This window comes from Castor canadensis, chromosome 12, assembly GCF_047511655.1.
Source record: "Castor canadensis chromosome 12, mCasCan1.hap1v2, whole genome shotgun sequence".
NCBI classification, from domain to species: domain Eukaryota; kingdom Metazoa; phylum Chordata; class Mammalia; order Rodentia; family Castoridae; genus Castor; species Castor canadensis.
Window position 1 is genome coordinate 9,455,647 of NC_133397.1, and position 12,658 is coordinate 9,468,304.

At 46.2% G+C, this 12,658-nt stretch overlaps 1 protein-coding gene across 8 annotated transcripts in view; it reads left to right on the top strand.

Moving 5' to 3' along the window:
- Lpin1 (lipin 1) overlaps positions 1–12,658 on the top strand; it is a 123,092-nt gene that overhangs the window by 85,221 nt on the left and 25,213 nt on the right. For all 8 annotated transcript variants that reach the window (XM_074049193.1, XM_074049195.1, XM_074049191.1 and 5 more), the window contains 7 exons: positions 2,613–2,742; positions 4,833–5,136; positions 6,324–6,417; positions 7,054–7,244; positions 8,586–8,679; positions 9,354–9,423; positions 12,490–12,582. In XM_074049193.1, coding sequence (XP_073905294.1) covers positions 2,613–2,742; positions 4,833–5,136; positions 6,324–6,417; positions 7,054–7,244; positions 8,586–8,679; positions 9,354–9,423; positions 12,490–12,582 — 976 coding nt within the window. The remainder of the gene's footprint in view (positions 1–2,612; positions 2,743–4,832; positions 5,137–6,323; positions 6,418–7,053; positions 7,245–8,585; positions 8,680–9,353; positions 9,424–12,489; positions 12,583–12,658) is intronic.

A 12,658-nucleotide genomic window follows, 5' to 3' on the forward strand; every position in this document is an offset into this window, starting at 1 on the left:
ATCTACTTTGCCGACTCACATGGTTTACGTTAGAAATTTCCTTAGCAAATGAGGCTATGATTGATTTCTCCCTGGAAACGTTTTCTTTTTGATGAAAGAACCAAACCTCAGGATGTCCTTCATGCAGGGGATACCCATGCAAGAGAAAGGCCATTCTCAAAAGAGGTAAAGTTATGAACGGTTACAAGTGACATGCTTAACTAGGACTGGCAACAGTACCGAAAACCATGGTAAGGCTAACAAATGCCCTATTTATTAGAGCCAGTCAGCAGCCTTATAATCTTTCTTTTATGAACACCCCTTGTTCTTAAAAGTACAGTATTTGACAGTGGGTCATTCTGGAATCTGTTTTGGGTAAATCACACTCAGCATCAGCATGTCTTCTCCCCAGTCCTGCCTCAGTCGGCCTGACTCCCCTCAAGTGCCCATGGCAGGACAGGCACATACATTTGGGCACAGTCTTTCTGCTATGGCCCAAGGGACAGCATTTCTCCTTGGTGGCAGTTTGAGGAGAGAAGAGGGGCTTGTAGCTTACAACCTTCACGCAGCCCTTGCTTCATTCTGAATACAGGCTTACAAACCCGAATGCCTCAGTGGAATCCCTCTGGCTTGTGGCTTTCATGGAAGGACTAGAACGTTGGGGACCCTGGGGCAGGGAGGTACTCTAGAGAACCAAGATCAGCATTTTCATTCTTCTAGAACAGGGGTCAACAAACCTCAGCCTGAGCTCTGTCTGGCCACTGCCTGTTTATAAGCACAGCCAGGCCCCTTGCACATTGGCTGGGGCTACTTTTGTGCTGAATGGGCAGAACCGAGCAATTGTGACAGAGATCGTGTGACTCACAGAGCCACTGTCACTGAGCCCTCGGTAGAAACAGTTTGCTGACTCCTGCTGCAGAGCAAGCCCACTCTAAAGGGTGTCATTGAGTTTAGTGGTGGTGGGTAAGGCAATTTATTGTTTTCTGGAATAGAGAACAAAGTGTGAGTAAGTTTTATGTGACCAGCAGAATGATAACACACACTGACAGTGGGTGCAGCAGGGCAGGGCCGGAAGTCCTGGGGACTCTGCAGAAGGGTGGGGTTAGGTCGTAGTGTGAGGTCCTTAGGCTTCTCTCTGGAGGCCATAGCACTCCCTTTTCCCACTTCACTGCCATTGGTCTCGTGACTGTGACTGTGGTGCTGCCTCTTTGGAGAATAGCAGTCATAGAAGGAGAGGGAGGCAGGAGCCAAGCAGGCAATGATCCTTCTACCCAGGCCTGTGGAGGGTCCAGTGAGGGTTCCTTTCCTGGTGAATCCTTCCTGCAGGGCCGAAAAGTGCGTGCATCATGCGTGCATGCGCGCGTGTGTGTGTGTGTGTGTGTGTGTGTGTGTGTGTGTGTATCTCAGGAGGCTCCTTGCCACAGACAGGTGGGCTGGCACATGAAGGCTGCCCTGTAGCAGTGTGTCTGGATTAGAAGGATTGGAGGTCAGTGGGCCTGGCCTGTGAGCCCCTCAGTGTGAAGTGAGGGGAGGCATGTTCAGTTTGGCTTGACGAGAGTCAGGGCCCGTTCAGCCAGGAGGGAATGTCTTGGATGATGCAAGTCATGTACCATCGTGAGCTCTCCTTGTGCCCACAGCAAGGCTCTGGTCTTCAGCTGGACTTGAGATGTGTCTGATAAGTGAGGTGTGGCACAGCGGTGAGAGGTCTCCTTAGAGAACAGAGAAGGTGTGGAAGAAAATTGTGGTCTCTCTTTCCTGCTTCGTGAAAAATGCTGCCCTCTTCCCCTTGATGCAGTGATGCAGGAGAATATCGAGAATCCAAAGAGAAGACATTTTCTTCCCCTAGGTGTTGTTGAGTGCCCAGTAGGAATCCTGTACCTCCAGTTGATTCTTTTGGCCACTTAGTTTGGTTGGACAGAAGGAATACTTTGTTCAGGTGTTAGGAGTGAAAATACAGAGCACAGAGGTACGAGCGTGTTGTGACTACTTAGAAGCTGGCCTGAGAGTGGCACAGTATGACAGTCACCCCAGAAGGAACCTTAGCAAGTGGTGTCTTTGAAGGATTCCTGGAAGATAGTTTATAAAATGTCAGCTTCCTCTACAACATCAGGTTTATTTATGGAAAAGTTGGTACATGAAACGATTTCCCTGCTGTCAGAGCCAGTGCAGGTTTGTGCATATTTTAAGCATACAGTCTCAGAGGTGGCCAGGATCCCTGCAGCTGGCTGAGTTTAGATGCTTCATGTGGAAGTTATGTAGGCAGGAGAGTCGATGATGGGGAGGTGTGGAAAACAGTGGCTTTGACCCAATAACAAACCCTCTTTTTCTTTCTGTGTCTTTTTCATACTGTTTCTTTCCTAGCTGCTGCTATTTCCCATCTTGTCTGCCTTGAATCCAGCAGCAGCTTGCCCAGGGTTACTCACACTGGGAAGGTCTCTCTCCTGGAAGTGGAGGGGTGGGGGGGGGGTTACATGGACCCCTGGTGGTCAGAGGTGGGATTGTCACAAAGCTGTGCTCAGAAGGGAATGAGAACTTCAGTGCTTTTTTTCTGGATTATTTGAACCAGAAAATTCCCCATCTGGAACAAAGACAATTCTTTTCTCACATAAATTATGTATTTGTGTTTTCTTAAGTCCTTCAGGGTCCCGCCCGTCAACACCAAAAAGTGATTCAGAGTTGGTCAGTAAGTCCACGGACAGGCCCATGCAGAAGAACAACCTAGAAATGCTCTGGCTTTGGGGAGAATTGCCACAAGCTGCAAAGGTAAGGCTTTCTTTTTCAGGCCTGCCACACACTGAAGATTTCTAACTTAGCTTGAATTACCTGGAACTAGTGTCAATCATAGCCACAACACAACTAGCAAGAACTCTTAAGTGGCTGGAACTGTAGTGAACACTAGGATTGCTTTTTTGTGCATTTCTAACACTATAAGGGTGCCTCGCTACATTTGTGTATTTAAACATACAGGACTACTCTGCAGGTCTGGACTTTATAGCACAACTGAATGCAAATTAAATAAAAATGAATCAAGTGATGGCACAAACCTTGATGTCTGGAAGTCACAAACAAAACCAGTTTTTCCTTTGGTCAGTGGTGACTGGACAGGTCCCACAGGAACAGAGATATGCCAGTTGAGCCTGTTGAGAGAAAGGCCAAGTGAGCTGTGAGGGCCCGCTCTGCATCTACCTGTGTCTCTCAGAGAACAATTTCTGGGAGGACAGTAGGGACAGGGAAAGGCTGAGTAGAAACGAGAGATCTGGGTCTCATAAACAAAACCAGGACATTTTAAAGCTTTGATTTCTCAAGGTTTCGGTATTTTTGGACCCTCATTGTTGGTGGGGGCCCTGAACCTGCCCCTGTGGAAAACTCCAGAAGACATAGAGAAGCAGCTGAGCATAGTGGAAGCAAGGAGGGTTTGGGAGGCAAACCGCCCTCGGTGCAAATCCCCACTTCACCAGTTGCTAGCAAGGTGACCTTGGGCAAGTCTGAGGACCTCCCTGAATCTCAGCGTTATTATCTGTAAAATGTGGGAACACGATAGGTAGAGTATTGTTGGGAGGTTAAAAGAGTCAGTGTGTGTGAAGTGTCTGGAACACCTAAGTTCTCTAAATATTCACTTTGTCTCTCCTTGGCTGTGGCAGATATGTGCTGAGCCTCAGTTTCCCTAGCTGCAACATGCAGTGAATTCATAGGCAGCTACTTAATTAGTACAGCACACCAGTTTCTAAAAATGTAGAGTGAATACAAGACATTTTATCTCATGTTCCAATGCATTATAAGCATCTTGGGTTATATTATTACCTTGCCAACTTTTAAAAAACTATTATAAGGTTCTGAGAAGATGACTGCCTCTTGCAGCCCCTGAAATGTCTGTAGCGGGGTTGAGTGAGTGGGTTAGTGAATGAGGTTGAGCATTCCTGTTAAAAGGCAAATGGCAGGTGTTTGAAGTAGGTGTTTTGGGGCTGAGGCCGTGGCTCTGATCCCTGTCTAGGTTGTATTTAGCTTTCGTGGAAAATGCCAAGTTCTCTGCCCACGAATTGCAGTGTTGGCCAGCAATCTTTACAAATTCTTGTCGGTGGCTGCAGAACAGACCATGTGAAAGTACAAACCTGTCACTTCTTCTGACACAAAACAGTGCTAACTGCAAACCTCCTGCAGCATTGCTTTTGCTGTGGTTGACACTGTGAGATCAGACAGAAGTGAACACCTTCCCCTGCCTTGCTAGCCCCCCAAACGATATCACCACTAATCTTTTTCACTCTGTTTTGGGGGTGAACTTTATTGGACCCTAGCACATACGGAGGAATGTGGATCACAAGTGCATAGCCCATGAGCGTTCACCATGTTGAGCGTGCTCCCAGATGGAGAGGCAGGATGTGGTCAGTAGCATGGAGACCGCACTCTTTGCAGTTGCTGTCCACACTGGCCCTCTGCCCCGCAGGGATGAGCTCTATCTTGTTCATGGTAGCAGAGGCTGGCTTTGCAGGAGTCTTCTTGTGGCTGTGACATATTCCTTCTATTACTGCAGAAGTGCCATTGTGACTACGCTTGCTGTTCTATCGAGGGGCAGTGGGACTGTCTGCACTCGTTGGCATTGCTGATCTCGTTCACTCACTTTCATTTGGTAGCTGGTGTTTTGTATGAAAGTTCATTTCCTTTGGAACTAATATTCTGGGTTTCTGGACCTCTGGGTAGCTGTGGAAATCACCAGCTGATTTCTGAGATGGAAAAGTCTCTGCCTCCGGCAGTCAGTTGGCCACTGTCTTTGATAACTCAGTTTTTGTCTTTGTGCTGTGACCTTTTTTTAAATCTCTCTCTCTTCTCTCTGTGTTTCTCTCTCCTCTTTGGTCTAGTCATCTTCTCCACACAAGGTGAAAGATTCCAGTCCATTGTGCAGCAGGAAAATTTGTGAGAAAGTTCACTTTCAGGCCATTCACAGTGAATCTTCAGATACGTTTAGTGACCAGTCACCAACATTAGCTGAGGGGCTGCTTGCAGAGCAGAACAAGCCTCAGATGGAAATGCAGTTTTTGAATGAAGAAGACATGGAAGCCTTAGGAGCAGCGGCCCCGCCTTTACCCATGGCCGAAGAGCTCAAGCGCCCCGCTGCCAGCACCACACAGATGGCCACCAAGCTGGACTCTCCGAGGAAAAAGGGTATGGAGCCTGGGACTCCCAGCTCTTTCTTCTCTTCTTGCTCTGGGCAGACTGTGCTTATAACACTGTATGTTATAAGAATGTTAAAGCATTCTTGTTAAAAGGCAAATGGCAGGTGTTTGAAGTAGGTGTTTTGGGGCTGAGGCCATGGCTCTGATCCCTGTCTAGGTTGTATTTAGCTTTCATGGGAAATGCCAAGTTCTCTGCCCATGAGTTGCAGTGCTGGCAAGCAGTCTTTACAAATTCTTGTCAGTGGCACACTACAGTTCCTTCCAAAGTTCAAAATAAATTGAGGAAGACACTGAACTATGACATCTGTCGTGTTTAATCTGTGCTCTTTTGCAGAGCATTCAGGCTGAGTGTCCTTTGTCCTAAATGCTTGGGGTCAGAAGTGTTTCACAGTCTTTCAGATTGTACAATACTTACACAGTTGAGCACGCTTATTGGGTGGGCATCCCTAATCTGAAATTCTCAGATCTCAAGTACCTCCCTGGTTGCATGTTGGTTGTGATGAGCTTGAGGTCTGTGCAGCCCCCTAGAGTTAATGAGTCAGTCAGTGACACATTCCTCAGCCAGAATTAGTCTTAGATCATGGTGTGCAGTGACGTGTACAAGTTAGGATGCTGTTCCTTGGAGTATCAATGGGAAAGTTTATTTCTTTTTAATGGTACTGGAGCTTGAACTCAGGGCCTCCCCACTGGCTAAGCATCCCAGTCTTTTTGTGCTTTAGTTTTTCAGAAAGGGTCTCCTGTTAACTTTGCCTGGGTTGGCCAAGGACCACGATCCTCTTACCTACACCTCCCAAGTATCTTAGATTACAGGTGTGCCTCCCCCCACGTGGCCAATGGGGACATCTTAAAATGAAAGTATTTACCATTCAATAATAATAATAATGAGAGTGGTAATGGGTTTAGTATCAAGGGCTTTAGAATCAGACCCTTCCAGGTGAGGGACTGGGGCTGAGCAGTGGGATGTGGACAGTGGACAATCCAGACCGTGTGGTGGTGAGGTCTGGAATCTGTCTGCCAGCTCAGGCAGTCTGGCTGTGCAGTGAGACTGTTTACGCCCGCTTTGTGTTTCTTGGGGTCTGTTCTTCCCATTGTGCTCAGGTGCGGGTTCCAGAGATACCTGCCCACCAGGTCGTTTCTAAAGAGTGCTCCTCTGACTGAGTCTGTTTGCTCTTTCAGATAAGCGGAGTAGACATCTTGGTGCTGACGGTGTGTACCTGGATGACCTCACAGACATGGATCCTGAAGTGGCGGCCCTGTATTTCCCCAAAAAGTAAAATTTCTTTTCATTCCTCATATCTTTTTCTGTAATTTGAAGATAGTTTGGGTTAGTAAGTAAGCAGTGGCAGCCAGGGGCTTGCATTTTACCATGAGAAGCCTCTACACTCACCCTTGGCTCTGGGCAGTAACTGTGTGCACATTACCCCGTGTGTGGCATGTGGCTGCCTGTCACTGTCTGGGCAGGAACACGGGCTCGAGGATTTCCCATAATAGAGCCCAAGGCTGGGTTGCAGTTACTTGCCCACAACCCGAATCAGCGGCGGCTGCCTGGCCCTTTTCCCTCTCTGGAGAGATTTTCCTGTGGTCCCTGGAGACCTCGGCCCTCCTGGAATGGAGAGAGCACCAGTGCCCTGGAGGGTAGGATCCAAGAGCAGCGGCCTCACAGGTGGGCACGTGGATTTGGGGAGGGTTCAAGGAGAATTCAGCCAGCCCCAAACAATTGCTTTTTCTTCCAAGGTAACTCATTTCACTTGTCTGTCTCTGTCTGGTGCTTTACTGGCAAACCTGTCCTGAGGTGACATCATTTGTGCCTCTGAGGGGTGGCAGCCTGCCAGGGGGGTCATTTGATGTCCACTTAGGACCCGAGAGAAGGAAAGTCCTCCAAACAGCACCTGTTTCCTCCCTCTAGTGGAGATCCTTCTGGGCTCACCAAACATACCAGTGACAACGGAGCCCGGTCAGCCAACCAGTCCCCACAGTCCGTGGGCAGCTCAGGCATCGACAGCGGTGTGGAAAGTATCTCTGATGGCCTGAGGGACCTGCCATCCATTGCCATCTCCCTCTGTGGGGGGCTCAGCGACCACCGAGAGATCACCAAAGGTACTGAGGCAGTGTGTGAGGGTGCCCTCTAGTGGCCGCTGGCCAGAAGGCCCTGGAGCCAAGGTTCCTACTGAGATTGCTAATGCTTTCACACTCCACTTGTCTGGTTGCAGTCAGCTGACCTCAGAGTTCTTTTGCTTACATAGGCTTAGGGCAATAAGGAGGCACTCCCTGAACCAGCTGGAGACATGGGGAGGCCAGGGACGCATTGGCACCCCTTCCGTGGTACACAGTGGGGCAGGGATGGCAGCACCAGGGAACAGGTGTGTCGTTCTTTCCGTGTTGCCTCATGGGAGTGGGAGCTATGAGTGTCCTAGCTGGACAGTCGCAATCAGGAAAGGGGCTGGGGACTCCTCAGTGGTGTAGCGCTTGCCTAACACATGCAAGGACCCAAGTTCCATTCCTAGGAAACAAAACAGTTGTAACCAGGAGCTCCAAGGGGGAGAACCTCATGGTGTCCATTAGGATTTGGAAGGTACACATGGAGGCTGGTATGGGTTGACGTTGTGACCAAGGGACATTTTTCTACTGGATAGCAATGACTGTCTGGTGTCTGCTGGATCTTGGTTTTGTTCATGATAAATAGGACCTAGCAGGGTATGGACTGGGACCAGAGAGAAGACAGAGCCCCAGTCGAGACCCAAGTCACTGTCCAGCTGAACGGGAAGGTGAGGAAGTCAGGGCCAGAGTCCAGAGTCCCGTACAGACTCTCAGGTCTAGGGCTGAGGTCCTGGCTTCCTGATCCTGCAGCCTTCTGGCTGGCCCTGAGCCTGGAGGGGTTGCTTTTTCGTTGAGAATGGGTACAGTCAGCACTGGGGCCTCATACTGTCCCCCATGCTCCCCACAGGTGACAGTAATCGGTGTCACAGCTGCTAACATTGATCAAGCCCTTACTTTGGACAGGATGCTATAATTTTTATTCATGACCTTATCCATCCTCTTGAACCCCCCCCCCCCCCCGCCCTCCCTAGGAAATGGGTGTGGCCATCATGCCCAGGTTGAGGTGGGAGCTGAGGCTTGGGAATCAAAGGTGACTTAAGTTAAGGTACCCTGGCTGAGAGCTGCAGAGCCACTGCTCTGCTTCCATGGATGTGTATACATGTCTCCCGTGTGCACACATGGACACCCTAGCTACGGGCATAGTCCTCCGAACTGCAGGTTTGGCTCCAGTCTTTGATTTCTGCACGTACTGCTCCCACAAACGAGCTGAGACTGTCAAATCATAGCTGGAAGACGTAAGCTCCCAGAAAATACTTACGAAATGAGCAAGTGAAAACTAGGCCTGCTTTTAACCACGTTTCCTGTTTGTTTTTTCTTTATCCTCTATAATTGCTTTCACAGATGCGTTTTTGGAACAAGCAGTGTCATATCAGCAGTTTGCAGACAACCCTGCTATCATCGATGACCCCAATCTTGTGGTGAAGATTGGGAATAAGTAAGTGCCTGCTCAAAGTCATTTTGGCATGACGCTGCTTCTATTTCATTGTTTTTTTTTAAATATAGAGATCTAGATGTTCAAACTGAGAAATACATAGCAGGAAATCTTTGTTAAAGTTTACTTATCATCTCTTGGCCGTTGAGAACTCTATCTTCCTGTGTAGTGGACGCAGTGAGGTCACTGTCGGTCTTGCAGATTGTAATATGCAATCTGTAAGGTGCAGTGCTTAGTCTGTGGGCCTTAGGCCCTGTCCAGACCCCTAGTGTAACAGCACAGTCACCCTGTTGAGGTCTCTGCGGTCTGTTGGCAATCTTTCTTCCCTGAGTGGAAGTTGAGGATGTTTTGCTGAGTTGCCCTTTCCTTAAAGGTGGCAGAAAATGCCACAGATATGTTGGGGGCTCTGCACAGACTGCACAGTGGGATTTGGTTGCTGTCTAGCTTGCGACATGTCTAGTTTTTCCCATGGCTGATTGGTCACTGTGTTGTGGGGTTAGCTGGATGAGGGCAGCCACTGCACAGGTGTGGGCTGGGGAGCACTGGGGAGGTAGCAACAATATTGGGCTCTTGAAGGATCACATTGGGCTCCCAGAGCTTTCTGTGATTGTTTGCATGGCATTAGGAGGTGTTCAGTCTGAGCCATGGTCTTCTCATCCATCTTATTGTTTTGTTAGGTATTATAATTGGACGACAGCAGCACCTCTGCTCCTGGCGATGCAGGCCTTCCAGAAACCTTTGCCAAAGGTGAGCTTTGATGTGAGAAAGAAAAAGACCACTAAAAATGAGGGCCGGGTGAATTGGGGCAGTGGGATTTTACCTTTAACTCTAGAAACCACACAGTTAATCTCATGGCATTCTCTTGAAGTTCATGAGTGTACAGGAATTTTTCATCTTCCTCTCCAATGTCAGACACATTCTTCCTCTGTTTACCAGGGCAAAACCCTCCAATCATGGCTGCGTAAACCTATGATCCATTCCTGACACCTTCTGTGCTAGGATCATGGGCAGGGGCAAGGCAGGTGGATGCCAGGGTGTCTGAGCCAAGTGAGGACGAGTGAAGAGAGAGAGAGAGAGAGAGAGAGAGAGAGAAAGAGAGAATCACTGTCGAAGGGTTCATGTGCAGAGAGGTAGCACTGTTAAGCATTGCTTAGTCAGGAAGCCAGTCCTGAGGCAGAAGTGCTATAGGGTCTGAGCAGCTCTCAGACTCTATGTGAGAATAAGTAAGTGGCTACAAGACAGAATGTTCACCCTCCCAAACAATTCCCTGGACACTCAGTATGGAATTGTTGGGTTTTTCAATGTTATGTGTTCCTGCTAGATTGCACGTTCTTTTCGCTACATAGACCCCATCTTCCGCTTGTCTGTATCCTTCAGACACTTAGCAAGCACCGGGTCCTGCTGAGGCTGCTGTAGCCTGTCACATAACTCTTATTATAGGAGGCTTTGGTTGAGACTGTGCTTGCTTCTGTGAGGTTGTGTGTGTGTGTGTGTTGTAACTTGGGGATTGTGACTTCATCTTGGCTGGCGTTTTTCTGTGAGTATTTGCAGGCTGGGCTGAAGCCTGTTTACAGAGTGGGTTTTGTTCTGTCCTTGTCAGATTTTGTCCTGGCATCCATAGCCTAGGATAATTTTTTATGTTACATTTTTCAGTGCAGGGCTGGTGGAGTCACTCAAGTGGTAGAGTGCCTGTTTAGCAAGCACAAGACCCTCAGTTCAAACCCCAGTATAGACAGCCAAAAACAAAACAAAACAAAACAACAAAAAAACCCCCAAACAACAGTGCAATAGAAATACAGTTAAAAAGTTTAGTTTATAGAAAAAGAAATGCGAATTTATCATTCTTTTCTGTTATTGTTGTTGGGTTTTTCTATCACACCTACAATTGTCTTGCTTCCCTATTTTCAAGACTTGTGAAAATATACCCTGTATTTTCTTTTAGTAATTTCTTTTATGTTGAATTTTTGATCCATGTATAATTCTTTTGAGAGCAAGGAGGGAGATTTAGGAAACTGAAGCAAGTTTTCCATAAGAAAGATTGAATCAGGATACTTTGGATTGCAGAAAGCACAGTGACTAGAAGTGGCTTACCTGCTATGGGTTGATCTCACATGAGAAGAGTCTTAGAGGCTGATCGTCATGGGTTTGATTTGCTTGGCTTTCTGTTGTCATGGTAACTCCTTTACACATTTCCTTATGTAACCACATCTAAAGTGAGACCTGGGGGCAGATTCTTGGTATTTCATTCTGATCACAGAATGGTGGGATGGCCGTGAATGACTCACAGCAGTTGGGGTTCATCCTCTGGAATGCAGCCTGCCTCTCCTGAGCATTTTGCAACTAGATTGATTCTTATTTTATTTTATTTTGGTGACACTAGGGTTTGAACTCAGGGCCTTATGTTTGCTAGGCAGGCTCTCTGCCACTTAAAGCCACACTGCCGGTCCTGCAGGTAGATTCTTGAGTAGAGGTTTGGCTCTGTTTCGAAGAAAGAAGGGGGAGGCTGGTGGGCGATTTGCTGGGTCTGACGGCTTCATAATTATCCCAGTATCATTTATTAAATAATCTTTGCCCCCACTGATTGGCAATTGCAAGTCTGTCATCTTTTTAATTGCTCTATGAATTTACGTTTCTTTCTAAATCTAAATCTAAATTTTAGGTTCCAGTGATGTGTTTACTCATGTGCCAGCACTGCTTTCTCTTAATATAGTTTTAAAATATATTTTAATATCTGAGAGGGATGGGTGCATACTTAATACTTTTATCTGAGAGTTTTCTTAGTTATTTTTGCTTGCTTGTTTTTCAAATGAATTTTAGAATGTGTGTCTAGGTCTGAAAATATAAAGCTGTTAGCTTTTTCTTTTTTCTTTTTTAAGTGGGTATATTTATTTGTTTGTTATATTTATGGGTGCGTTTAGGGGAGAAATTGGTATCTTTACGCACTGTCCTATTCACAAACATTGTGTGTGTGACTCGCATTTTAGTCTACTCAGGTTTTCTTTTTTGTTAGATAAGGACCTTTTAAATGATAAAAAGCAGCACAGTTTAGGCTAAGTGCGTGGATGGTTATCTGTTTACTTGCCTGCTTCCTGTTAGGTTGAACCATCTAAGTCTTGTTTCATTACCAGCTGAGGTGTCAGCTATTTGAAAGCTCTGTAAACTGAGGAAGGGAAACTAAGTAACATTGACGTTGATCCTGGAATCAGCCTTAAGAGAGAGATCGCTCCCTGGAAGTACTTAGAAAGTTATCAGTTCATATTTCATATCCTCCCTCAAACTTTCACTTCTTTAGGTGTCAGTATGAATTTTCTTCTTACTCTTAGAGAATTTAAGTCAAATAGCTGTTTGGGTTCACTTTGTCAAAATTTAGAAATGTACATTTACTAAAAAGTCCTGTGCATTTTGTTTAAAATTGTTTGATTCTGTACCATATTAATCATCTCATGTTTTATTTTGTAATCATCACATTGAGGGCAGCAGTATGTTAGTTAGCCATTTTTAATTTGAAGATTTCTGGTCTTACTAATCACTAATGATTTTTAATGCTGTCTTTTTTGTTGTCGTTGTGTTGTATTTTATTTGTCCTTTGTTTGTTCTTTTAACATCTTCTTAAGTCTTCATGCTTAAGTTACCTTAATGTAATTTTGGACACCATTAGGTTTTGCTTCTCAAAAATTTTTAATTCACAAATAGTATGTTTTTTTCTTTTTTTTCAATCTTTCTTTAATTTGCATGTGTGTTTTTTTTGGTTCGAATGTGCTTAGTTGATCTTTTTTTGGTTCCATTATTTATGTTACCATCCATTTAAAACAGGCCACTGTGGAATCTATCATGAGAGATAAGATGCCCAAAAAAGGAGGAAGATGGTGGTTTTCCTGGAGAGGAAGAAATACCACAATCAAAGAGGTAAGTGCAAAGTACAGAGCAGTGTCTATATTAGGCAAATTTTGGTTTTGTGTAGTGATGTTTGTTTCCATTCACT